General features: G+C 39.6%; 1 protein-coding gene across 5 annotated transcripts in view; it reads right to left on the reverse strand.

Moving 5' to 3' along the window:
• Positions 1–2,592: 2,592 nt before the first annotated feature.
• SMARCE1 (SWI/SNF related BAF chromatin remodeling complex subunit E1) overlaps positions 2,593–27,314 on the reverse strand; it is a 51,515-nt gene continuing 26,793 nt past the window's right edge. For 3 of the 5 annotated variants that reach the window (XM_026686051.2, XM_087946271.1, XM_087946269.1), the window contains 7 exons: positions 26,953–27,033; positions 25,831–25,962; positions 25,038–25,209; positions 17,366–17,538; positions 7,856–7,957; positions 5,277–5,487; positions 2,593–4,079 (listed from right to left, as the gene is read on the reverse strand). In XM_026686051.2, the coding sequence (XP_026541836.1) occupies positions 3,868–4,079; positions 5,277–5,487; positions 7,856–7,957; positions 17,366–17,538; positions 25,038–25,209; positions 25,831–25,962; positions 26,953–27,033 (1,083 nt within the window). In that variant the 3' untranslated portion in view covers positions 2,593–3,867. The remainder of the gene's footprint in view (positions 4,080–5,276; positions 5,488–7,855; positions 7,958–17,365; positions 17,539–25,037; positions 25,210–25,830; positions 25,963–26,952; positions 27,034–27,314) is intronic. The other 2 variants (XM_026686052.2, XM_087946270.1) reach the window with 1 other exon arrangement.

The raw sequence follows: 27,314 nt of genomic DNA on the forward strand, positions 1-27,314 counted from the left end.
GTTGGACTAAATGACCTATGGTGTTTTTTTCAACTCTGGTATTCTGAAGTTCAGAAAGTCATAAAGAATCACGGATGCCTGTTTGCATTCAGTGGAGGATGCACTTTCAAAAATATATATATTGATACATGTAAAAGAAACTGTAAAAAATAAACACCCTATTTTGAAACTATTAAAATCTTCCTACTGACTAGTTATCCATTCCCTTGATCTTGTTCTTTTCCCATGTAAATTTCCTAAGAAATGTCAAGGAAACTCTAGAGCATCATAAAGTCAGTAAATTGAGAAGCATATTTAATTCTGGACATTAAGCATGGGAAGAAAATCAATAGATTACAATCATTTTCCTGCTTCAAATTTACATATATAAGGTTCCGTACAGTTTCCCACGTAAATCTTCACTTTGATCTTAGACAATTTAACATAACCAGTTTCAACCCTTATGGCAAAACCACAAATGTCATAAATTACTCTTAATTTTATCATTTGTTCTTAATTCCCTCTATCCAATTTGATACTCCAGACTAGTTTGATGTTACTACAAAACTTAATCTGGCTCCTATGTGACTGTCATATGGGAGTGGAGGTGTGAGGGAGAGAACCAGGAACAGAAACCCATATTGAGTATACCTGAAGTTGGTGAAGTCAAGATAGAACAGGAACATGTTGGAACAAGACTACTAGAGCTTTGGGTGGAGAGAATGTTAATGAAATTTTGATAGCATGGATTTAAACTGTCTTCAGGAGCCAATTCCTCCTGGGGTTTTACGTAAGAACACACACACTCTGAAAGTTACTTCAGGTACTTAGAAAAAAATCATTTACTCCACACCCAAGTTTCAAGGAGCAATTGTGCAAAATGATACAACTACTTCATAGGCTCTTACAGAACAGAAAGTACTATAAACATAAGTATCACCAAAAATAAATCTGCATCGATAGTATTAGAACAGCATGGTACAATGATCAGAGCATCTTTCATTGATTTGCATCCTTCCAATTATTTTGTGCTAAAGTTTCCATCATGAGCAGCCACAATGACCAACGATAGGAGTTACAAACCAAACATTTGGAAGAATTTGGTTTAAGGAAGATTGAGTTATTGTATCAAACTAGGACTATGGGTGATAAAATTTCAGATTCTTAATCCACCATGAAAGTTACTGAGTGATCTTGGGCCAAGTTAGTCATTCTTTTTCACAGTCTAACCTACTTTACACAATCGTTTAGAAGTGGAATGAAGAAACTATGTACATTGCCTTGAGGTTCTTGGGAAAAGAAGTGAGGCAAGAAAGAGTAGGTGGAGGGACACAAATTACCCTTGTACTTTTTTTTGGTAAGTCAAAAAGGAATGTAATCTGGGTTGGGCATCATGACACAATCTTTTACTAAACAAATTGAAATCATCAAAAAATATGTATCTTGCAGGTGAGAGTCTCAAGCTTTTCAGGATTATTGCACCAAAAGAACTTGCCTGTTGCTTGAAAAAGTTTAAGAGAAAAGATACAGAAGATCATTAACGAGAATTTTAGAAATGTGGATGAATCCTGCCTCCACAATACAGAATTTAACTATAAAATCAAAGCCCTCATTTGTAGGTTTAGAGTAACAACTGTCCTATGTGCCTCATTTTGTAGGTAGTTTCACATAGCTTAACTGAGCGTTTAGATTTAGTGAATACATTCAAACAATATAAACTTTCTCAATCTTAATTGTAATCATGTTCTTTTGTGGTTTGGCATGTTGGTTTGTTTGGTTAATTTATGATTCAATGTTGTGCAAATCAAGAAAATGGGTATATTAATAATCATTTGAAGTGTGTTACGCAAATCCAATCCATATTTTTTCCAACCCATTTATCTTATTGCCAAGACATTGTGCCAAAGTTAGGAAACATTTGGAACCAAGATGCTTATTTTATTACCTCAATCCAACAAATTAGATTTTTACACCGATGCAGGTTTTTGCTGGTTTAATGGTTGTCTTGACACCGTTGTCAAAAATATATTGTTTTGATTTGGTTAGTATAATGGGGCTCAAATATGATCCTAACATTTCCTTGGGAGTATATTTAGGGTTTTGCTTAATGTTTTTAAAAAAACATATTATGAACACTTACTAGACAAAACTCAGGATTACTCAGTAATTAGAATAAAAATGCCAAAAAGTTGTTTTTGCAGAGCTCATCAGATTTGGCTGACAGTATTATCAACAGCAAGCCAGCTGGGAACAGATGTGAGATAAAACTATGGAAATATATACCTTTTCTGCAAAGAACAAATTTTAAAAATGCAAAACAAATAAGGAGAAAGACATGTACTTATCTGGAATACTGAAAAATATTTCACAAATATTATGAATAGTTCTGGCTGAACCACAACTATGAGGCTCAGCAATTTCTAACTGAAAAGAGTGTACATATTTTAAATATATTCTCCCCTACCATCATGTCCTAGGATTGTGCTGGCACAATGAATGTTGGTTTACTGCAAGGACTTCTGCTTTTTTAAATCTCTCTAGTTTGTTTTAGCTTCTCTCTTTGCAATAGAACTTTACCATCAATGTGTCCAAGACAAGTACAAACTACTGCAGTTGTTTCATTGTTTGAAAACAAGTACTGTTTTATTATATCAAAAAACTTTTTGAATAAACAGAGTAAAAAAGAAAGAACCTAAACAAAAGCATTACAAATCTATAAACCAACAAGGGATTAGGAAATTTCTACAAAGCCTAGTGCCTTTCTTTAGTTAAAGTTACCATCTTTTACATATATTTTGGACTTCTATTGTCAGAGAATTGTTTAGTGAATTATACTTTTGCTGCTTGGTACAGATGTGAAGGAGAAAAGCTTGATAAACTTTAAGCAACTGCCAGGAATTATGTTTTACCACACACAGCATCATTGTCAACCAAGGCATCAAAGAGTATTGTTGGGGGAACGGAAGAGAGCCCCCCCCCCCAAAAAAAATAAAAAAAATAAAAAATCCCACATTACTCTGAACATAATGAAGGTGAATAATGCAATTATATTTTGGACAAGAATGGCCTAAAGAGTCATATGCCTTGGGAGAATATGTGTTCTGCTTGCATAAGAAACTGAATTGCTGCAAGGGAGAAAAAATAATGAAGCAAACAAGTAAGCTATACAGCGAACGACAGATGAAAGCCTTTGGGGTTTAGAAGTATAGAAATTAAAAATATCATTTTATCAATGTTGGCTTTTAGTGCTGAAAGTCTATAGCATATGCAACAGTGCAGGTGTTTTTTTCTTTTATAGATTCCAAAACAGGGAACTGTAAGGAGAATTAGGCATCCTGTGATATTTATGTACTTGTTTTGATGCCTTTTTTTCTTTTGTGAAGTTGTATATACTATTTTTATTATAGATTTAAAATTAGTATTTTTAAAAAGTTCTGAAGGCTGAAAAATTTGATTTTGAATGAACTACATGGTTCAATGTAACACTTGTTTTGGATATAGTAAAAAATGGGCATGTTTGTTGAAAATCAGCAGTTATTTAAATTCTATAGTTTCTATAAGTAATAACTTTGATCAGATTTGAAAGAAGCTATAATTGGGAATACATACATCTCACTCTAAGCCGTCTGCTACTAACTGAGAACAAAGTAACTTTTTAAAGGCTTAGATATAGGACAATAGCCAAATCAATTATAAAGCTACATTAAAAATATGATGCTATTGTTGGGTAACTATTACATTTTTATCGTAGCATATAGATTAAAAAATGCATGGATTATATTGAAGAAACCATACTAATGACAGATTACATATCAACTCCACTACAATTCACGAATCTTTTTCAAAAGTGAAAACCTATATGGAAAGACGTGATTTTTTCTTTTCTTTTTACTCTTTCTTTTCACCATCTTCGGAAGTTATTGGGTCAGCTGGGGGTTCTTCAGCTAGGGCACTATTGCTTTCTGAACCAGTATTGCTATCACTTGTTCCTTCCTCTGCCATGCTTTCAACACCTTCTTGCCCACTCTCCTTGTCTTCAGGAGTGGACGTCCCTTCACCATTCTGCTGATTCTCAATAGCTTCTTCTGGAGGAGGTTCTTCTGTCACACATATACAAAAAAAAATAAAAAATGCTGTGAGACCCTTAATTCCAATTACTAGAATATTTTTCAAATACAAGATAACAGACAAAAAAGGAGGGGAAAAAAGGAAGTCTTTAAAACTATCAGGCATACATCTTGTTAGCTCAATGTTGGCTAATGTTTTTTGCAGATCATTTTGTCCCTCTTATGGTACATAGATAGTCCTCAATTGACAACCACAACTGCGACCAGAATTTCCCTTGTTAACTAAGATGGCTGTTAAGTGAGCATAGCCAATTTTATGACCTTTTGTTAAACAAATCACTGCAGTGAATCACGTGGTTGTTAAGTGAATCCATCTTCTCCTTTGGCTTTGTTTCTGGCTGAGAAGTCACCCTTCCTCAGGGTCACTCCGGGACACTGCAACCATTGCACATATACACTCATTGCCAAACGCCTGAATTTTGATTATGTGACCATGGGTATGTAGTGATGTAGTGGAAGTGTGAGGACCTTTTCAGTGTTGTTGTAACTTTGAATACAGTGTTGTATTCTTCTCCACACAGCTCGTTTTGGATGCAGCTGGGTGCAGGGCCTGAGCGGAGGCTATGTGAGGGTGAAAAATGGGCAGAGAACCAGTTGTTGGGAATTTTGAATCCCACCCCTGGTCAAATTCAATAATTTGGTAAATTGGAAAGAGCTCTTACTGGGGAGATCAGAGATATGAATCAGATGTTAAACGGATACAAGATACAACCATTCATGAATAGTGGTCTTCTCCCTTGCCCCAAATTTCCATCTGAATTAAGGCAAATTCCACCTTCAATATTTAAAATAAATACAATCCTGTTTCGGAAATGCATGACCTGTGGTTTCACTTTCCTGAAATGAACTTCTGCCTTCTTAGCCATTGGGAGAGGACTATGATGTCAGGGAGCCCTTCACAATTTTCTACTTTTATTGAAAATATGTTATAAAGATTTTAAAAATTATCATATCTGAAAAAAATAAGCTTGATTATTTGATACGGGAGGAAGCACGACAGCAATTTCTGAAAAACAAACCTTCATATGCAATTCACATTGTTGAAAAAAGAGTCTACTTTATAAACTTGTCCTCTCTATTAAATTAATTTTCCCCTAAGATTCTTTTTAAAGGCACTATTTTCTTTTCATCTCCAATATGTGACTGATGATCAGTGCACACTCCAGTCACCTGTTTCCATGGGAGGAGTTCCCTCTTCTTTTTTCTCCTCTGCCTTGCCTGCTGCCTGCTCCTCCTCGGTGCCCATGCTGGTCTGACTGCGTTCAGCTTGCTCTGCAGCCTCTTTCTCCCTTTCTTCCTGCCGCTTACGGGCTTGTTCTTCAGCCTGCGCAATTTCTGCAGCAATTTTCTCCATGTCCACTTCTACCTTCAGGCTGCACAGCTAGCAAGCAAAGGGAAAAGAAGTCTATTACAAGCAGTCCTCAACTTATGACCACAATGGAGCCCAAAATGTCTGTTGCTAAGCAAGACAACTGTTAAAGGAATTTCTTGCCAGTTGTTACATGAATCACTGCAGTTGTTAAGTTACTAATACAGTTGTTAAATAAATCTGGCTCCCCTATTGACTCTTCTTGTCAGAAAGTCACAAAAGGTGATCACGGGACCCCGGGACACTGCAACTGTCATAAACACATGCCAGTTGCCAAATGTCTGAATTTTGGTTATATGACACAACAATAATTGTGTGAAAAACAGTCATAAGTCACTTTTTCAATGCCACTGTAATTTCGAACAGTCACTAAATGAATGGTTCTAAGTTGAGGACTACCTGTACAACCATTTAAATCTTATTTACCAAAACTTCACAAGGTGGCTTTATAACAACCGATCCACTGCATAAGCAGTATGGTAACTTTGCCAATCGAATACTCCTTGCATAAGCTGAATTTTATCTCCCATTAACTCAAGAAAAACAAGTTCATTAGAAAATGACGATATAGTACTCTATACTAAAATCCCAGAAATCTTAAGAGGTTGAAAACACAACCATACATCTTTAGCTTGACTCTCTGTAATATTTACTGTTCTATATACTGTAATTCGAAAACAACAAATGCATCATTTTTATTATAAGCAATACAACTGTGCCAAACATATCATGGCAACATGAAAAAGCCAAGTACCAAAAGAACACAGAATTTGGAGAAGGAACAAAGGAGGCTAATGCACATGCCAGACAATGAAGAAACTTATTTGCCAATAGTGAAATTTCTAATGAGACATGTCTAAACCTGTTGAAAATTTCTTCAGTGATTCAGTTATAACTCTAAAGTAATCTGTAATTCTTAGTCAACACTTCATTTTACAATATTTTAGTATTGCATTTATATGGATTTATTGAATGAATGAATTGACCTATTCAATTTGCTAACAATTCAGAACTGGTTTTTGATAGTTTATGCAATGTTATAATATCTGCAGATGAATTTTTTATCATCACTTTTCTAAATTCTTTCTTTGAAGGAAAAATGAGGACCTTTAGAAGTAGGAAATCTGAGGAGAATTCAACAGTTTGCTTACAATGTAATAGATGTGTCTACATGGAAGTATCACTGAGTTCTAAAAATAGGCTAAAAATGCAGATTTATAAGAGTATCCATAGGAAAGTTCATCAAGTATAATAAATGATGATACAACAGTGGTGGGACTCATCTCCAGGGGGAATGAGTCTACCTGTCAAGATGAGGTGGATCGGCTTCCATGGTGTGGAGACAATAACTTGGTCCTTAACACCAGTAAGAGCAAGGAGCTTATAGTGGACTATAGAAGGAATAGATCAGATATCCAGCCCTGCTTATCAATGGAGACTGAGTGGAGCATGTGGCCAGTTTTAAGTTTCTGGATGTTATCATAAAAGAGGACCTGACCTGACCTGACCTGGGGCACTCACATTCCAACACTGGTTAAAAAGGCCCAACAAATTATACTACCTGAGACTTCTCAGGAAAAAACAACTTAATGAGAAACTGCTGGTGGTCTTCTACTGGTGCACCATAGAGAGTATTTTAACTTACTGCACCTTTGCACGGTTTACCAATTGCATAGTGGCAGATAGGACAGTGTTCCAGAGGGTTAACATTATTGCCCAGAGGTCATTGGTTACCTTCTCCCCTCTTTTATACTTGATGGTATATTCAATCATTTGAATTTGCTCATCAAATGGCAGGTGAAATAGTTATACCCAGATATATAATGTAGGAAAAATGTAGTGCATTGGTATGTCAGATGTTTTAAATTTCTTCCTTAGGCAAGGAATTCTAGTTCAAAAATCTGGAAGGCCACCTGGAAAGCCATTTATTTCCAACTTAATTCTTTGGTTAGAAAAGCTGTGAACTTTTTGGGCCTGTATTTCTTTTATTTTAAAGTTAGCATTGGTACAGAGGGAGGTATTTTTAAATTTTTGTTTCCAAATTATTCAATAGAATGTAGGAAAAATGTTTACAAAAGGCATCAGGGATCCTTCTTCAAATAAAACTAATCATAGATGCAGGTTGATCCAGATCATCGCGTAGATTCTTTTGAACTCAGGCTTCATTTGTACTAATGTCCAATAAAACATTAGGCAGCAGGATCCAAGCACAAAATATACAAAAAAGTGAAAGTATGATTTTTGCCCCCAGGCAACTTGCAGGTGTGGGGCACCACAATATTAGATTTAACATGCACCTCTTTTTTCCATCTGAACTGAAAAAAGATCGGAGACTTCTACATATGCTCAGTGAAAGCAGAAACGCTCTAGGGAACCCTACCCGTTTAAGTTCACTGTTAAAAGATTCCGTGCTTTCCAAAAACTTCCTCTTCTTTTCTTGATGACGTTCTTCTATTTGAAGGAGTTCAGCTTCAAGTTTACGCTATGGAGAGGGGAAAATGAAAATATTCAGTGAAAAAACAAATACACATTATTTGAAATATACTGGTATATTTGATTGCTGAGGTAAGTCATGAAAAAGGGAAACTGAATTCATTTTTGAATGCTTTGCAAATTGAAAAACAGAAACTTGATTCAAAGGCTGTAAGTACCTTCAATGCTTTTCACATATTGTTTCAGAATAAGGCAAATATCCATGCCTGATTATATGAACACCCGAATCATCCTTTTCAGATCTTTCTAAAACATGTGGCAAATGGCATATCTCTCCTATGCCAAAACTTATCCTGCATTTAGAAATCCTACTCTCTCACAAATTACTAGTTTTATGGCTAATCTGAATTTACCTGATGTCTATAAAAAGTGCTCAAAATTTCCTTATGGGATATTATAAGAATTATGCAAGTATATACTATTTATTTATACTGTGTAAGTTTCAACATTATAGAATTAAGAATTTAAAGAGTAACAATTCAGAATAAACCACTTGCTTTGTGTTCTAAATATTAGCAGCTACAACATTAAACCAAAAAATCTACCAATACCTATAATTTAACACATATGTTGAAAACTAGGTTCTGCTCTTTCCATGTTAATAAAAATGTCCAGCAGTATTTTTAAAAGCAGCAGCTTCTTGTTCCATTTAATTCAATAGGTTCATTTTTGTGATAGAACACAAAATATATATTAGATGATACAGAAAAGGTGACAGAATGCTATACAACCAGACCAGAAACATATTAACAAGAGAGATCAGAGCAGCAAAAAGAAGCTACTCTGAAAAGTTAAAGAATCAATTCTCAACAAATGAACCAGCAAACATGTGGAAAACTCTTAAAAACATCACTGGCTTCAGCAAACCTCCTTTCCAGGCAGAAGGAAATCAACAACTAGCAGATGACCTGAATGTGTTTTACTGCAGGTTTGAAAAGAAACTACAGCCATCTGTCTCCACAACCCACACCTCAAACACACCAACAACAGCCAAGCCTCCTACAACTGGCCCCAATCCATTGGGCTCACAACCTCTGGTGATCACAGAAAAAGAAATGCAAGATCTATTACACAGACAGAAGCCAGGAAAAGCACCAGGGCCAGACAAGATAACTCCTTCTTGCTTAAAAGTCTGTGCTGACCAATTGGCCCCCATCTTCATCCGAATCTTCAATAGATCACTAGAGATGTGCTATGTTCCTTCCTGCTTCAAACATTCTACCATCATCCCAGTGCCAAAGAAGCTCTCCATCAAGGAACTGGACTACAGACCAGTTGCTCTAACATCTGTAGTTATGAAAATCTTTGAAAGGCTTATGCTATCCCACCTGAAAACCATCACGGATCCGCTGTTAGATCCCATGAAGTTTGCATACCGAGCAAATAGATCAACAGATGATGCTGTTAACATGGCTCTGCATTACATCCTACAACACCTTGAATCTCCAAATACCTACGCAAGGGTCCTCTTTGTAGACTTCAGTTCAGCATTCAATACCATCATTCCAGACACTCTTCTAAGTAAATTACACCAACTAGAGGTATCTGAACACACTTGTAAGCAGATCATAAGCTTCCTAACAGACAGGAAGCAGCAGGTGAAGCTAGGTGGAATCACATCCGATACCTGTACAATCAGCAAAGGGCCCCCCCAAGGCTGTGTGCTATCTCCACTTTTCTTCTCCCTATATACCAATGACTGCATCTCAAACGATCCATCTGTTAAAATACTGAAATTTGCTGATGACACAACAGTGATTGGTCTCATTTGAGACAACAATTAATCTGCATACAGACAGGAGGTTATACAATTTGCCTCGTAGTGTAACCGGAACAATCTGGAACTGAACACACTCAAAACTGTAGAAATGGTGGTAGACTTTAGAAGAAACCCTCCCATACTACCACCTCTTACAATACTAGACAACACAGTATCAACAATAGAGACCTTCAAATTTCTAGGTTCTACTATATCACATGACCTAAAATGGACACCTAACATCAAAAACATCATCAAAAAAGCACAACTAAGAATGTTCTTTCTGTGCCAACTCAGAAAGCTCAAACTGCCCAAGGAGCTGCTAATACAGTTCTACAGAGGAATTATTGAGTCTATCATCTGCACCTCTATAACTGTCTGGTTTGGTTCTGCAACCCAACAGGATAGACACAGACTTCAGAGGATAATTAGGACTGCAGAAAAAACAATTACTACCAACCTGCCTTCAACTGAGGACCTGTATACTGCACGAGTCAAAAAGAGGGCTGAGAAAATATTTACAGACCCCTCGCATCCTGGACATAAACTGTTTCCCTCAAAACGACGCTATAGAGCACTGCACAGCAGAACAACTAGACACAAGAACAGTTTTTTCCCGAAAGCCATCACTCTGCTAAACAAATAATTCCCTCAACACTGTTCAACTATTTACAAAGTGTACACTATTACTGTTAATCTTCTCATCACTCCTTATCACCCATCCCCTCCCACTTGTGATTGTAGGACTGTAACTTTGTTTCTTGTATCCTTACGATTTATATTGACTGTTTCCTAGTATGATTTGATTGTTGATTGTACCCTATGACTATCATTAAGTGTTGTACGTTATGATTCTTGATTCTTAACGAATGTACCTTTTCTTTATGTATACTGAGAGTATTTATACCAAGACAAATTCCTTGTGTGTCCAATCACACTTGGCCAATAAAGCATTCTATTCTATATCTTTTGGGAGATATATATATCTTGATTAGATATCATCTAAAGAAGTGGCCCCAACTTTTTTGGAACCAGGAACTAGTTTCGGAAGATAAATTGTTTCCCACAGATTGGATTGGGGGAGGGGGAATGGTTTTGCTTGCAATTAAGTGATCCTACACATGCGCAAATGAAGCTTCGCTTGCTTGCCTACTGTTTGTGGGTCCAGTTCCTAATAGGCCATGGACCCATACTAGCCCTTAATCTAAGGTACTTAGGTGAGATCTCATTCTTTATCCCTCTCCCAAAGGCAAGTCAGAGAGGTGAGCTCTATGAGCAGAAATATTCATAACCTTAGCATGTGTTTTCAGATATAAGAATTAATTTGGAGGATAATTCAGATCTGATTCATTGACTCATAGAAAAATGTTCTTGCTAATTTGAAAAGAATGGGATAATATGAAAATGTTAATAGTGGGAAAGAGATACAATCCTTCAGGCTGAGAAAGGGCGTTGGTACTTACCTGATACGCCCGTTCTCTGTGAACTGTGAAGAGCATCCAGAAGTGGGAGGTGCTTCAGTCTTTTCTGGAAAGGCTGGGCTTAAAACTCCGGGACGCTCCTCCTCCTCCACGGGACACCTCCTCAGCATCCCCCAGTTTTGCGAAGACTGAGTGCCAAAGTCCGGGACTCATCACCTAATCTAGATCCCTGACTGGAACGGAACCCCACCAGACGGAAAGAAATGGGTGGGGCTGGATGCTCTTCACAGCTCACAGAGAATGGGCGTATCAGGTAAGTACCAACGCCCTTTCTCCCATGAGCTGTTCAGAGCATCCAGAAGTGGGACATACCAAAGCTTGGCCTGTCCTTAGGGAGGGACTCCGTCTGGATTGAAATCCACTCCTAAACTCTGTGGACCCTCTGCAGGACTCTTCTGCCAAATGAAGTGTCCGCTGAGGCATAGACATCAATTTTATAATTTCTGACAAAGGGAGATGGTGAAGCCTAAGTTGCCGCTCTGCAAATTTCGTCTATGGAAGCCCGTGTGGCCCATGCTGCTGATGTTACCGCACTCCTTGTTGAGTGGGCTGCAATGCCCTTAGGAAACTGAGATGGACTGGCATTCGTAAGTTTTAGCTATGGTGGCTCTCAACCATCTACCAATGGTCGTTGATGACACCTTTTGCCCTAAAGTGGAGGATAGGAATAGAGCCTCAGATTTTCGAAATGCCGCCGTGTGGTCTGGATAGATGCTTAAGGCCCTTTGAATGTCAAGTCGATGCCAGTGATGCTCCAGTCTATGAGATGGTTTTGGACAAAAATTTGGAGGCACCAACTCCTGCGCTCTGTGGAAGGCTGAATTTACTTTAGGAGTGAACGATGGATCCAATCGGAGAATCACTCTGTCCGCATGAAACACACACAGGTCCTTTCTCATTGACAATGCCGCCAATTCGGAAATCCTCCTTGCTGATGTGATTGCAATTAGGAAGGCCACCTTATATGTCAGGAATTTAAGACTATCAGTTCTTAAAGGCTTGAACGGGCCAGTTGTAAATGCGGTTAACACCTTGTTGAGGTCCCAGGTGGGATAGCGGTGAATTACAGGAGGTCGTAAGTTTGCAGCACCCTTAAGAAAGCTGCGGACATGTGGATGGTGCGCTATGGACCAGAGGTCACACCAGGCTATCACTGAGGCTAAAGCCGCCACCTGTCTGTTTAAAGTATTTGGAGATAGGCCCTTGGTCAACCCCTCCTGTAAAAAGGCCAATAATTGTCGTATTGATGGGCAGTTGGGTCGATCTTAGACCCCTAGCACCAGCGACAGAAGGCAGACCACGTGACCTCATATAGACGATTTGTTGAGGACTGTCTGGATGCTTGTATGGTGGCAATAGCATCCTCTAAAATCTATTGGGCCCTTAAACGGCTCCGCTCAACCTCCATACGGTTAGACTGAGCCATTGTGGGTTTGCGTGAAGTATCGGCCCTTGGGAGAGGAAAACCTTCGACGGTGGAATTTTCCAAGGTTGTTCTCTCGACAGGTCCTGTAAGTCTACGAACCACGTTCACCTGGACCCGTAAGGGGCGATCAATATCAATTCCGCTCGTTCCTCCAATAACTTCTGGATCAACCTAGGTATTACCAGGAGTGGAGGAAATGCATATAGAAGTCCGGGAGGCCACTGACAACGCAGGGCATTGACGGCCTCCGCCCCCTGAGTCGGGTACCTTGAAATATACCGGGGCAATTGGGCGTTGAGAGGAGAGGCAAATAGATCGATCACTGGTTGCCCAAACCTCCGCACTGCTTCCTGGAAGACAGGTGGGTGTAGGCGCCACTCTGCCTGATTTATCGTGGCCCTGCTGAGCCAGTCCGCTTGTGTTTAAGGCCCCTGCTATGTGTTCTGCCTTGAGTGAAAACAAGATTGGCCTCGGCCCCTTTGAACAAATTGGCCATCTCCAGCACCAGAAGTTTGGAATGGGTACCCCCCTGTCTGTTTACGTGGGCCTTGGTTGTGATATTGTCTGTCACGACCAGAACGTGGCATAATTGGAAAAGGGGTAGAAGCTGCGTAAGGCCAGGTGAACTGCTTGCAGCTCCAACAGGTTGATGCTTTGTGATTGCTCGGAAATAGTCCAAATTCCCTGCGCAGTGTGGGATTGGAAGTGAGCTCCCCATCCTACCGGGCTGGCTTCGGTTATGATCGTTGCCCTGTAAGGTTCCTTGAAAGGACACCCCTTGTTTATTGTGTTTTCCGACCACCAGCGGAGCTATCAGAGAACATTGTGCGGTACCTTTATCCGGACTATGGAAGTGGCTCTTCCAGATCGCTGGAAAGGTAGCAGAAACCATTGCAGCTCTCTAGAATGGAATCGAGCCAAGGCACAATGGAAATACAAGAAATCAGTTTCCCTAACAGTTGAGACAGCACTGCCAGGGAAACCTTCTTTAAGGCTCTGATCTTTCTGGCCAAAGACTGGATACTGTTTAACCTGTCCTGAGAGAGAAAGACCTTGCCCTCCACGGTATCTATCACTGCCCATAAATGAACTAACCTAGTTGAGGGGATCAAATGGCTTTTATCCAAATTTATGGAAAAGCCATGACCCTGAAGGGTCTCCAGAGTAATCTTGGTATCCAATTTTGCTTGATGTCTGGAAGATGACAACATTAAAATATCATCCAGATAACATTGTAAGCGAATAGATTTGATCCTGAGTGAGGCAGCCAATGCTGCGGGGACCTTGGTAAAAGTCCTAGGGGCCAAAGCCAGACCGAATGGTATGGCGATATATTCGTAGTGCCGATCACAATAGCAGAAACTAAAATATCTGTAGTGAGCAGGTCTAATTGGTATATGTAGATAAGCCTCTGTGAGATCTATGGAGGTCAGGACATCATTCTCTCTGATGCTGAGCAGAATGGACTGGAGAGTAGTCATCTTGAATTTTCGATAAACCAATGATCTGTTCAGACGTTTGAGGTCTAGAATTGCCCTCCAGCCCCCCGAACTCTTTGGGACCACAAACAATAGAGAGTAACAGCTGTGACCCCGCTGTTCAGATGGGACTCTCTAATGGCCCGAATATGTAGATGATGATTGATAGCCTCCTGCATCAACGTCCTCCTAATGGGGTCCGTGGACCTAGGGCTCCTAATGAAAAAGTTCAGGGGGGAGGATTGAAACTCTAGCGCCAAACCAAACCTAATAGTGTCCTTGACCCACGCACCAGAGGTGGAGCTGTCCCATTGATCAGCAAACAATTTTAGCTGCCCTCCAATGGGAACTGCTGTCAAGGACTCACTGGGGCGACAAAAACATCGGCCCCTGGTGCCTCTGCGGTTTCTTCTGTTTTGACCTCCCCACTGACCTCTATCGGAAGATTCAGACCTATCCTGTCTAAAACTGGATCTGTAGCCTGATGTTCTCTGAGATCTGGGAACGTATGGGCTTTGATAGTAGGGCCGAAAGGAACCTCTTCAAAACGACTGGGGCATTCTGTTTTCAGACCTCCGAAAGAGAGGGGGAAGCACTTTTTTCTTGTTTCTATTCTCTATAAGGAGGGGCTCCAAGACACTGCCAAATAATTTATCCCCCGATATTGGGGCTGATGCAAACTTGCATTTATGCTTGGTATCCGCCTGCCAATGTCTGAGTCATAGCAGTCTCCATGCTGATACGTGAGATGCTATGGCCTTAGACGAGAATTTGACTGCATTAAATGTGGCGTCGGCGGAGAATTCTGCTGCTGCAATAATTTTAGCTATGTCCTGGTGGGCTCTGACATTTGACACCGGCAATATATCCCTCAAGTGGAAGAGCCATCGGAGGGAGGACCGTGTAAAAAAAGGATGGCGCTGTAGCTGCCCTAATGGCCCAGGCATCAGAAACGTGCGTCCTCTCTTTTCTTCTGGTCTCAGGGCTTCCTCGGCCTCGTTGGGAAAGGTTGAAGAAGAGGCCAGTGCCACAATGGGCTCATCCACCTCCGACATTTTGAAAAAATTTGAAAACTCTGCTGCCAAATTATAATATCGTTTATTGTACCCTGTTGGGGCTGGGTATGATGCTGCTAATGCCCATTGATTTTGTACTAATTCAGCAAACATACGAGGGACAGGAATATTTTCCGCCTCATTAGTCGGTTGTGAGAATATTAGATCCTCGGATTCGTCCTGAGACCCTGTTGACAATGGATGAGGGTTTGATGTGCCTAGTTTAGCGGTGTTCTTTGCCTTGAACAGTAAGGATTTAAAGAGGTGCGGATGAAAAAGGCCAGAAAAAGTAGGTTGGTCCGGAATGAGGCCTTCGTCGTCCGACATTCCCCGTTCTAGTGGGTCAGCCTCTGACAATCCCAAGTCCATCTGATGGATCGACCCCACCTCCATGGGAACATCCTGATCCTCAAATTCTACCTCCTCCCGAAAGCCCTGGGCTGGTATGTTAGGAATATTGGAGAATACCTGAGTTTGATGTTGTCCCATATGCGCAAAGGATCGAGTGGACAGGGATCCCGCATCCAAGCAGCCGAGAAGTGTCTGGTCCTGATGGATTGCTGAACTCCAGCTGCCATGCCCCTTTGAATCGCCATCTCCATCAATTGCCTCATTTCGATGGGGATAGTATCAGGTAATCCCTCCTCCTGTCTTAGGCTGGTGACCGTGGGGTTGAAGGTTGCCTCTGGGATTAGCCGGGCAGTGCTCATTGGAGGAGATGTGCCTATGGGAGGTTGTCCAGAAACAGCCTGCCTGGGCTGGGTGGATAAGTCCTAGGACCCCAACAATGGACTTGGGTTCTGATCTGCTAAACCCAGGGAGAACAAAGTGGGAAGGTACTGCCCTGGTCCCCAAAAAGGGAAACCAGCGGGGAATGGCGCCTGTGTTAATTAGGCATGAACTTGAGCCAGCCGTTGAAAAGGGCGGGAAGCAGAATCTCCGTTGCTAATGTCTGAGCCGTCTAATGAGCCGCTGCTGCTGAGGCTCTAACTTGTGAGTTAAATGCTCCTGTCAGACGAAACGGCAAGGAGAAGTGAGCCGCGGCTACGAGCGCTCCGCTACGATCGCAGAGAAGACAATCGGAAAGTTAGATAAGGTAATTGTCTGAGGCTGTAGCCTCAAGCTGCCTGTGGAGTGGCAGGCTCCGCTATTTACAAAGAAACTGTTTTTTGAACTAATCGAGGTAGCCTAATAGAGGGACCAGCCTGAAAAAGCCAAATTAAATGGGGAATTTTTAAAAGCTAAAATAACCCAAGAGCAAACCTGAATCAGAAACCGTTCCAGTCAGGGAATGCACAACCTCTTACCACGAAGGCTGAGCTAAAACTGGGGGACGCTGAGGAGGTGTTCCGTGGAGGAGGAGGAGCGTCCCGGAGTTTTAAGCCCAGCCTTTCCAGAAGAGACTGAAGCATCTCGCACTTCTGGATGCTCTGAACAGCTCATGGGAGAATAAAGAAAATTCAAAACAAACTATTAATGAACTCCCGCCCGAATTCCCTAGTTATTTTATAGGAAAGAAAAGGGTCTTCTGCTTCTTCACCTTGCATATTCTGATAACTGACATAACCTGTACCAACAAACTGACAGACTGAACTTTTATAAAATATGGGAGGAAATGCTATTGCACACAGATATCTGTTGGATATAATAATCAATTTCATTTGGAAAGTTACTGCTGTTGAATGCATACTAGCTTGAGTTACCTATCCATAAGAATCTGTGGTTTATTGGCTCTCAATTTATACGTCAGTTGTGCTTTACACAGTCACAAAGTCTGGTTAAGAAGAAGCAGCAAAAATACTGCTGAAAAAATTAGTTTGTCTCATAATAGTGACTTAGACTAAACATTCTTTTGGTTCTTTCTAAATCTTTGTATAATACCACAGATCAGTTTCAAATCTGGTTTATGTAACTACAACATTTGCAGTAAAGCAAATCTGGAACAGCAAAATCATGAGTTTTCTCAAGTTAAAGGCTTACAGAACTAAAAGCCTCAAAGGTTAGAAGAAGAAATTATAAAAAAAAATCTGAACTTAGTTAAAATGAGTGATGGAGATCTATCCAATGGTCTTGCAGTTATTATCACACAACAGGCAAACTACATTATGAACATTTATGATTCTGGATCCATTGCCTTAAATAAACTTTTCCTAAATCCCATCTCACCTCATCCCACCCAACTGATGTTTATATTTTACCTGATGAACCATTAGTGACTGGACTTGGCGTTTGAGGACTTGCATTCTTGCTGTAGTAACCACAGATCTAACATCAGGGACTACGCTTTCACTCAGGATCTCACTAATTAAGCGGTGGTTTCTCTGGAAACGGGCAGTAGCAGTATGCTTCATAGAAAATCCATCATCATAATCTGAAACAAAATCATGCACAGTGATGACCATTTAATCTGGCATAAACTTTATTCTGTTCCTTTATTCCTTTCTATCAATTTAATCTCGATAAAAACATTTCAGCTTTTTTTCCTGAATTCCTGATGTCTCAAAAGTTGACATATGCAAAATAAAAATACATGCAAAATATACACTCACACAGGCTACTAAATAGTGATTGTAAAATTTAATTTTCCTTACCACAGAATGATTCAGTCCTGCAAAGATAAAATAGTTGGTTTTCAAGTAACAGAGAAGTGAATAATAGCTTTGCTAGGATACATCCTGAATGTGTATTACTACATTTCATATACTAAAGGTTTGCAGATATTAATATATTGGCTTGCAAAGTCATCTCTAATTGTATAGAATAGCATAAGTAACACTAGGATTTGGCTGCATTTGTGGCATATTAAAATGTGCTATTTATGTCTATTATATCCATACTATTATCAAGCAATGCTTTAATCAGCATAAAAATGACCAAGGGTGGATTACCTGGTCTAAATTTCTATATTTTATCAAAAATAACAATATTTGGTCAAAATCTTGATTGAACAAAGATATGGTGAGTAATGCAGGTCAATACTGTACATGGGTCTATTTGGTATTGACAATAACATATGGAAGATTGCAATTTGATATGTAAGAGAAATACATAGTAAAAAACATGAATTAGAAATGAAACAAACAAATGAAACATATGTTAGCTGTCTGTACAAACAAAAGAAGTAAGAGATATTAATAGAACGGAATCTGATCCAGTGGGATTGATGCAGAGAAATGAAAGTGTAAATGCAATTTTAGATGGTCCTCGCTTAATGGACGCAATTGGTACAGACAACTCCATCGCTAAACAAAATATGTCACTGTGAATTACTTACGGTATCATTTCACATTTGGTCAATAAATGAGTCACCAAAGATTATTCAGTGAGACATCCTATGACTGCAACTAATGATTTTACTGCTGGCTTCTCTATTGACATTTTGCCAGAAACCAGCTGTGAAGTTGCAAACATGTTGATCTCACATGACTGCAGGACTCTGCAATAGCCCTAAACACTTGCTGGTTGTGAAGCCCCCAAATTTCAATCACAATTGCTCACTCAGAAAGGGATTAGAATTATATTCAATGAAAAATTGTCAGGAAATAATTACTACTATTCAAACACATATTTTGTGCCATAATGGATGAAAAAAAGCTGCAAAAAGGGTCTTTGCAATCTGCAAATTTCTAATGTCAGCTTTAATCTATCCAGCAAATTCATACAAACGGGGATAACTTAGTTGAGACATGGGGGCAAACAATCAAACTTATCTCTCAGGTGCCAAGCATAGACAACAGAGGTTTTGAATTTATATTTGTATTAGCCTTGACCAGCATGAACCATAGTGAAGACTATGAAAAGGTAGTCCAAAACATATCACATTTAAAAGGGATAGACAGTCACAACTATATTAAGTTTCAAATTCAATGTTTCTTATTCTAAATATCATTATACACAACTGCTTTTTCCATATGGGAATGATAAATGATTTTTAATTATATGAAATCAATTGCATCCCATATAAGTTTAATTTGGAAGCAAATTGTTCTCTGCTCATTGAAGTCTATTACTGGGTTAACAGACAGTTTGGCCTGTTATAAAAGTTTAAAAAATGTATAATCCAACCAAAATATATATACAGGCTCACAAAGGCTTGGTAAGGAAAACTTTCTTCTATGTGATGCCCAACAGGTTTTTCTTTCTCTTCCATCAGCCCACTTGCTTACTGATAATAACTTGCTATTATCAGTTACAAGGTAGTTTTAAATTAAAGATGATTTACCTCAATATTATAAATTGCAAAAATGAGCACTGGGAAAAATGAACTATATTTTATGTAAAACAAAATGTATTTTGTAAAATATTTACTGTATACAAGTTCCTTATATAATGAATATTTTGATTTGATATTTTAAACAGAAAAAAGGTCAGTCACCATTTTAAAGATGATTGGAGCAGGTTAAAGGAATTCCACATAACAAGCTCTCACTCTTCTGTGTCATCATTCCCTATGAAAATATCTACTTAATGAACTTAATTGTGAATTCATAGCCACCCATTTTCTTCCTGTCAAAATCAGAAACATCAAAGAGTCTAGAGTCAAAGAATCTCTCCAAATTGCTTTTAAATAAGACAGAATGACGAATATTAGATACAGGAACTGGTCTTTTCCAAAACTAGTTTTGGAAAAGTGTCTCTGAGCAGCAATCTTGAATTTCTAGTTTATCCCCTCCAAAAAACAAACTCCATATTTAAAAAAAAAAAGAACTGAAAAGCTAACTATGCTACAGCTATTTATATATGGGGCCATTAGGTCTGTTAATACACAATATATTTTACTTAAGCTTAACTTTTAAAATGATATCTGAGAGAGCAAATCATATTTATATGCCCTCACAGCCCATCCTAATAATTCCAAGTGAGCATACAATTCAGGGATTCTCTTGCCCAGATACTGGAGTTCCGAATCCTGGCAGCAAGGTTATAGGTTTATAGAATTAAAATACCCATGACCCATATCACACAATTGGGGCGGGGAGGCTCTTTCTCTAAACAATTTATTTTGAAAACAAGATACCTGGATTCTATGCAGTAACTGGAACAAAATGCCTGATTTAAAAATCTTCAATAAAAAGGACTTTTCATGCAGGCAATAATGAACTCTTGGTAGGGCCAGAATATAGTAAATATTCCGCCGATAATAAAAACCTAATAAAAGATACAGGGTGCAACATGTGGGGAAGAACTTTAAGAGAAGATACCGAGCTCCGCTAATTTAGTGCTGAAAGCAAATTGGCCCATTTATAGTAATAATAATAATAAAGCTCAATGGCTCAATGGAAGACAGTTGCTGATCAATAATTAAAGATTGGGACAAATTAACATTAAGAGATGAATCTTCCAAGTGAATCACTACTGTTTGTCATTGTACTGATTTCTCTGTCAGCAATACAGAACAAGTCAGGCCAAGGCTATCAAATATCAAAAACCAACTGCTAGGCTATTCCTTCTACTTTACATGGGCAATCTGAAGCTGTATGGAAAAACACATCTGAAATGGAATCGCTGCTCAACCAAGTCCAAGTATATGGCTAGGATATTCCAGTGGAATTTGGACTGACCAGAAGTGCCACTCTTACCATCAACAGGGGGAAACTACAGAAAACTGAAGGAATCAAGATGCCCTCCCAAAATAATATCTAGTCTGGATGAAAATGATCACTACAAATATCTGGGCATCCTTCAGGCTGACAACATCAAGCATAATAAAGTCAAGAAGGTTAGTGTTTAATACATTAGAAGAGTGAAGATCTTTAAGTCTGTGGACAACATACCATCAAGGCAACTGACACCAAGACAATTCCAGTCATTTAGATACACAGCTGGAATAGTGGACTGGATTCAAGTGGAACTAAAAACCTTGGATAGGAAGACTAGAAAAAAAAATGCAATGAATCACGTCCTTCATCTATGCAGCAATATTGACAGATTCTTCTTACCAAGGAAAATAGACAGATATGGAATGTTGTAAGTACATCAGACAGTTGGAAAAAAAAGGCATTTAAAGTATATCTGAAGGATAATGAAGAAGATGCACTGGAGCTACTACACTATGAAGACTTACTGAGCACTAGAAAGCAAACCTGCAAGAGAGTCTAAGTGACAATAGAAAAGGGACATGGTTAAGCAAAGTATAACATGGCCAGTACATTTTTAAAAAGGCAAAGAAAATAACAAGAGAAAACAAATACCACATCTGCAAAGAAGCAAAAGAAATATTGGACTGTTTAGTTAGCTGCTGCAAGAAAATCACATAGATTAACTAGAAGAAAAAATCGCATGACAAAATAGCCACAATGATGTATCGGAATATTTGCAAAAATGCCATTTGCCTGAAAGCAAGAACTGACCACAAAATAGGCAAAATAATAAAAAATGAAGAAACTAATGTGCTCTGCGGCTTTAGAATTTAACATAATTGAACCGGCAAACATCTGCTACCTAATATCTGAAACTTAAAAACTGTTAATAATAAAGACAAAATCTGGATAGTGGATGTTGCAGTACAGCATAAGAGAAGGGAAAGAACTTGAGAAAACAAAGATTTGAAAACAGAAATGGAATGACTTTGGTAAAAGAAAGGAAAGAACAATAGGCACTGGGTACAATCCCAAAACAGCTGGTGCATTGAACATCACTGGCATTGATAAATCACCATCAGTCAATTGCAAATGGCAGCTTTATTTTGACAGATGTATATTTATCTGCAATGGTATCTTTCTTAAAAAACAATATTTGCCTACCCAGGTTCTTAGAATAGGTGGACAAAAATGCTAAATCCTATCTAAACATCTAGCTGATTGCATGACCAACCATAATAACTGTTAAAAACCAGCAGCTTCTGGGAGTCACAAAATAAATACTTGGGGCAGAGATGTGCACCCTTTGAACTTCTGGTAGTGCACAGCACAAGACGGAGTCAATGAGAGACTGGGAAATGTATGATCATTGTACTACTGAATGACTGTTTATAATATCTTTTATAAGATATGTATGGTTGCTTATTTTTCTGAATCTCCCACGATGAAAACTGATGCTTTAGAAAGGAATATACCATGGTTATATGATTTAGCATAAAGGTAAATCTGTCTCCCTGATTTTTAACCTCAGCACTGAACTTATTCCAAAATGAGACTGCATTGCATTAAAAAAAAAAGTTATTATCCTTGTCTAACAGAAAAGGAAAAGTGGGGCTGAAGAGATTAATATATTTTCAGATGAACAGTTCCCCTCTCAAAAAATAAAAAAATGACAGAAGCAGAAGCTGAAGCAGAAGCTGCTGGATCTATACAAAGAAAACTTTAAAAAGCAATTCTGCTCAGATATTCATAGATGACTGATCCAGGATAAATCTTGGTATCTTATTTCAAATATATCTTAAAATGTAAGTGAAGAACTTCCATATTATATTTAGGGTAAGAGCTTTAATTTGGAAGGCTTGCTAGTCAACTGTGAGAACTCAGTGGGTGGTTTAGGCAAGCTATACTGCAGTGGTCGGGGAACAGGGGTAAATTACCCCAAATGGGGTAAAACTGAAAATCCTGGGGGTAATGAGGACGGTCGCGCTGGCGCGACCGTTCTCATTACCCCCAGGCATTTTATTTCCGACATTCTGTTCGCCTTCGGTGAATGCTGCTGGGATCGGGAATCAAGGACACAAATGAGAGAAGAGGAGGGAGGAAGCAACGGAAGCCTGTCCTGCTCTCTGGCTCAGCAGCTTCGGTTTCCTCCCGCCTCATTCCTCTCTCAGTCGCTCTCTCGCTCCTCCACCAGCCCAGGAAGAAACTGCTTCAAAGAAGCCGGGGTGGGGGGTGGCTTTTCCTGTCGGCGCAGCTCCTCTGAAGCGCCCGTTTTTACCCCCACCCCGCCGCCAATCAATCCAATCAATTCTGCCTGCCTGGCTGCCTTCGTTTCTGGTAGTTTCGGAGCAGCTTCGGCTGAGAATAATAACTATTCGCCTCTTTTTCTCAGCGAAGCTGCTCCAAACTACCAGAAACGAAGGCAGGCAGGCAGAACGGAGCACTGGATTGAACCGCGGGCGGCGGGCGGGGGTGAACGGGCGCTTTGGGAAGCTGAGCCGACAGGAAAAGCCACCCTGCCGGCTTCTTTGAAGCAGTTTCTTCCTGGGCTGGTGAGGAGTGAGAGAGCGACTGAGAGAGGAACGAGGCAGACACCTGAGGGATGGGGCTGAGGGAGGGAGGGAGACACCTGAGGGATGGGGCTGAGGGAGGGAGGGAGACACCTGAGGGATGGGGCTGAGGGAGGGAGGGAGGGAGACACCTGAGGGATGGGGCTGAGGGAGGGAGGGAGGGAGACACCTGAGGGATGGGGCTGAGGGAGGGAGGGAGACACCTGAGGGATGAGGCTGAGGGAGGGAGGGAGACACCTGAGGGATGGGGCTGAGGGAGGGAGGGAGACACCTGAGGGATGGGGCTGAGGGAGGGAGGGAGACACCTGAGGGATGGGGCTGAGGGAGGGAGGGAGACACCTGAGGGATGAGGCTGAGGGAGGGAGGGAGACACCTGAGGGATGGGGCTGATGAAGGCAGGGCCGAGAGGCGAGGCTTCTCAGCCGTCCTGCAGGGACTATCTGTCGCTCAGGGTTGCAATGAGCAGGCATTGGCGTTCCCTGAACTTGGTGGTTTGCTGGCAGAGCGTTTATTACCCGACTAGGTAACAACATCAGATGTTACCTAGTCAGATAATGAAACGTCTGCAAGCAAACCACCAAACTCGGACTCTCCCCCCGTTGAAGCTTTCAAAGTAATTTTAAATACATCCAATAACATTTTGAATTCAAATAGTGTATGATTTCCTTCCTTTCAAATCAAAGGGGTAACGTCGGCGTTTATAAAAAATTTTGGGGGTAAAAGGTAAAAAAGTTCCCTGACCCCTGCTATACTGTATCAATTTCAACCTTCAGCTCAATCTGAAACATGGAAATAAAAAAACTGATTAAAGTTTCTAACAATTCATCGGACCTTAACTGGCTTGGGCAAAGAATCTAGAGGACTGAAAAAATTAATAATAATAAAAAATACTTAGCATTTCAATTATTTTTTTCCTTACTTCTTTGAATATTCTGACTTCTTGATCTGATTTTGCTATTTTTATGGTACAATTCAAATCTGTTCTCAAATTCCTATGAAAAAGACTCAAGGTCTTTAAATAAGTGAAGACATAGTTTATTCTCTTGTATAACCCCTTGGGACAATTTTACAGATCTCTATTCAATAGGCAACTTCCTTTGTAACTGCCAGTGAAAAACCTAGTTTATTTTTCAGAACTGTTAAATGAACTGTTAAGTCCAGTCTGCAAAAATCAAGATGCTAGAATACATACTTTTCTAAGCAGTACATTAATTAAATCCAGCTGGGGGCAAATATTTATGCAAGAGAAGATCTTAAATTTTCTACTTTTGATGATAGAACTATGTTAGTTCATGTAAGAACTATTTAGTCTAATGGTCAAGGTACCAGGCTAGAAAGTACTGTGAGTTCTGGTCCTGCCTTAAGCATGAAAGTAGACTACAGTTTTATGAATCTTTGCTAACTTATAATACAGCAATAATAAAGATGGGATAAAAATAAATCTGTTATAGATTGCAAAACAATAATTGATGGAAGTTTAATACCACTGCTTTTGTTCTATGCAGCTTCATCCTATTTATGTGCAGATCCCAAACTAAGAATTGTGATGTTTATAGAATTTTTTCCAAATCACAACTGGTTCCCCAGCAAGTTGTTTTAAGAAAAGAATATGAGATTGATTTCTGAATCCTGAAAAATTCTATTGCCAAGTAAAAAGAAGCTACAACTCAAGGATGTCATTCTTTGTGGCCAGCAACACTATTTCTTCCTCTCTTGCTTACCATCTGGATCCTCTGCAGGCTGGATACTCATATAAGGTTCACCTTTCTCCATTCGAGATTGCCTTTGCCGGCTTTCTTCCTCCAGTGCAGCTTCAGCACGGCTTTTGGCATTGATATAGGCAAGGTAAGCAGGTGAGTTATGATAGGCCTTCATTGATTCGTTGTACTCTATCTACAGGTAGATAGATACAATTTTTAAACAAACAAACATACATATAATACACACGCACACAACAAACCTTATCTCCCATAATCTTAGGAATTTCAATCAATTAAGAAATCCTTGCAGTACACAAGGACAAGCAAGAGATGTATACCTCAGGGATGTTTACTGATACACAATTGCTCTCTTCTGCAAGGGTCTCACAGCCAGAAGCAGGGTAGGATTGCGTTTAAACATTTCAGCAAAGGGAAGTACAGAGGAATATGATGTTGGGAGGAACTGGAAGAGGGGAGTCTCATTAACTGTGCTTTATTTCCAGGTGCCTTTATGCTCAGATGTTTAGTTGGGGGCAGAGAGGGAGAGTACTTTGACTAAAGCTGGGCTCTTTTCAGGTCATCCATGGTATCGTGATTCTATCACACTCTCCTTAAAATTCTTTAGTGGATCTGGCCATGCACAGCAAAAATTGATTTGAGTTTTCTTTCCTTAATAATGCCCCTGTACGTAAGCCCGTAAGTGACCTCCAGAACCAGTCTTTTTTATTTATTTTATTTTAGCTTTATGTGTATGAAAGAGAAAGACAGACTTCCAGCATCATTTGGGAGTGAGAGGGAGATTTCTTCTGTGTACCTTTTCTGCTTCATATTCATTTAAGTATTCTTGCTTCTCTTCATCAGTGAGGTCACGCCACATCCCTCCGATGATCTTCCCAATTTCCCATAACTTCAAGTCAGGGTTGGATGCCTTCACTTGGTCCCAGACCTTAATAAAAAACATCTGTAGTAAAGCTCCAGCTAACGAAATACTTACAAAATAAACACATGTTTTGTTAATATCACTACCACGACTACGGTCATTTCAGAGAATTATCACCACAAAGCAAGGCTACACTAGATAGTTATTTTGGGCTATGCTATGTCCACCGTTTGATTATTTCTATGGGGTGGGAAGACAGAGGTACGTTTATCTACTGCCTGGTTTTATTGACAGTTGAACACCATCCTTTTCACAGCATCCTCTCCCTTAAATCCTGCATACGGTTCTTCTCTTTTGTCTTAAGCAACGGATTTTAAAGAACCAGAGATAGAAAAGCAGGTAACACCACAGTCCTCCTTTTGACTTAGTTACTCCTTGACACTGGACTGGATCAGGTGCTGTCCATAAGACCTAAGCTCTTTATCAGGAAAAAAAGCCAGTGAATTAAAAACAAGAAAAGGAAAAAGGAGGGGGTGTGACACCACACCCTTATTCCCTTTCCCTAAAGTAAGAGAAGAGAATTCCAAAACAAAAACATCTTTTAAAGAGCAAAGTAGATCCTACTGTCACTATTGCAAAGTCCAGTTATGGAGTTGCACCAATCCTGCTTTGCCACAGAAAGCGGATACTTTTAATATAGAAAATTCTGCCAATAAGGCACCCGATGCATCCTTGATAGCAGAGGAAGCGGTAGTATACTTTAAGCTTTTTTAAAAATAGTCAATAAAAAGGGTCTTCATTTCTCCGCAACAGTATGGTGGCTACGTTTCATTCTGTGGAGAATCTTATTTTCCCCTCTCCATTGTGGGTAGATTGCTTTTGCCTTCACTGTGAAAGGAAGAAGCCACTGAGTTCTTAATTTTCCCTTAAGGAAAAAAAACATAAGCAAAGCTGTAGTAACAGGTTTGCTTTTGAATTCAAACACATTTTAGAACAACCATGAGATAGGTTAAGATGAGACAGACCTTTAACCGGGACCAAGCATTTTGTACCCACCTTCCTGCTGTACCTCATGTAGGGCATGAGTGGCTTATCTGGAGGCTTTGGGGGTTTAGGGATTGTAATACCTGATGATGCCTAAGGAACAACCAAATAAAGCACAGTGGTTATATTATTTCAAACATTTAAGTACTACAAAAGAGGCATTTGCTAATATAATACATAGATAACAGAGGTCCAAGTTAACACTTACTAACTCTCATGAGAGCAAGTATATTTTCATATATGCAGAGTAAAACATGCTGTAAAATTTCTCTTTATACTATCAATAAATCTATGGATTGACAAAGATTTTGTATTAAAACAGAGTCGGAAGAAGGCAGAGCCTCCTCGCTGACGGACCGTAGATCGTGACTCTC

This window comes from Notechis scutatus, chromosome Z (genome assembly GCF_049901735.1).
Source record: "Notechis scutatus isolate UNSWTSFEM ecotype Mainland chromosome Z, rNotScu1.2, whole genome shotgun sequence".
Taxonomy (NCBI): domain Eukaryota; kingdom Metazoa; phylum Chordata; class Lepidosauria; order Squamata; family Elapidae; genus Notechis; species Notechis scutatus.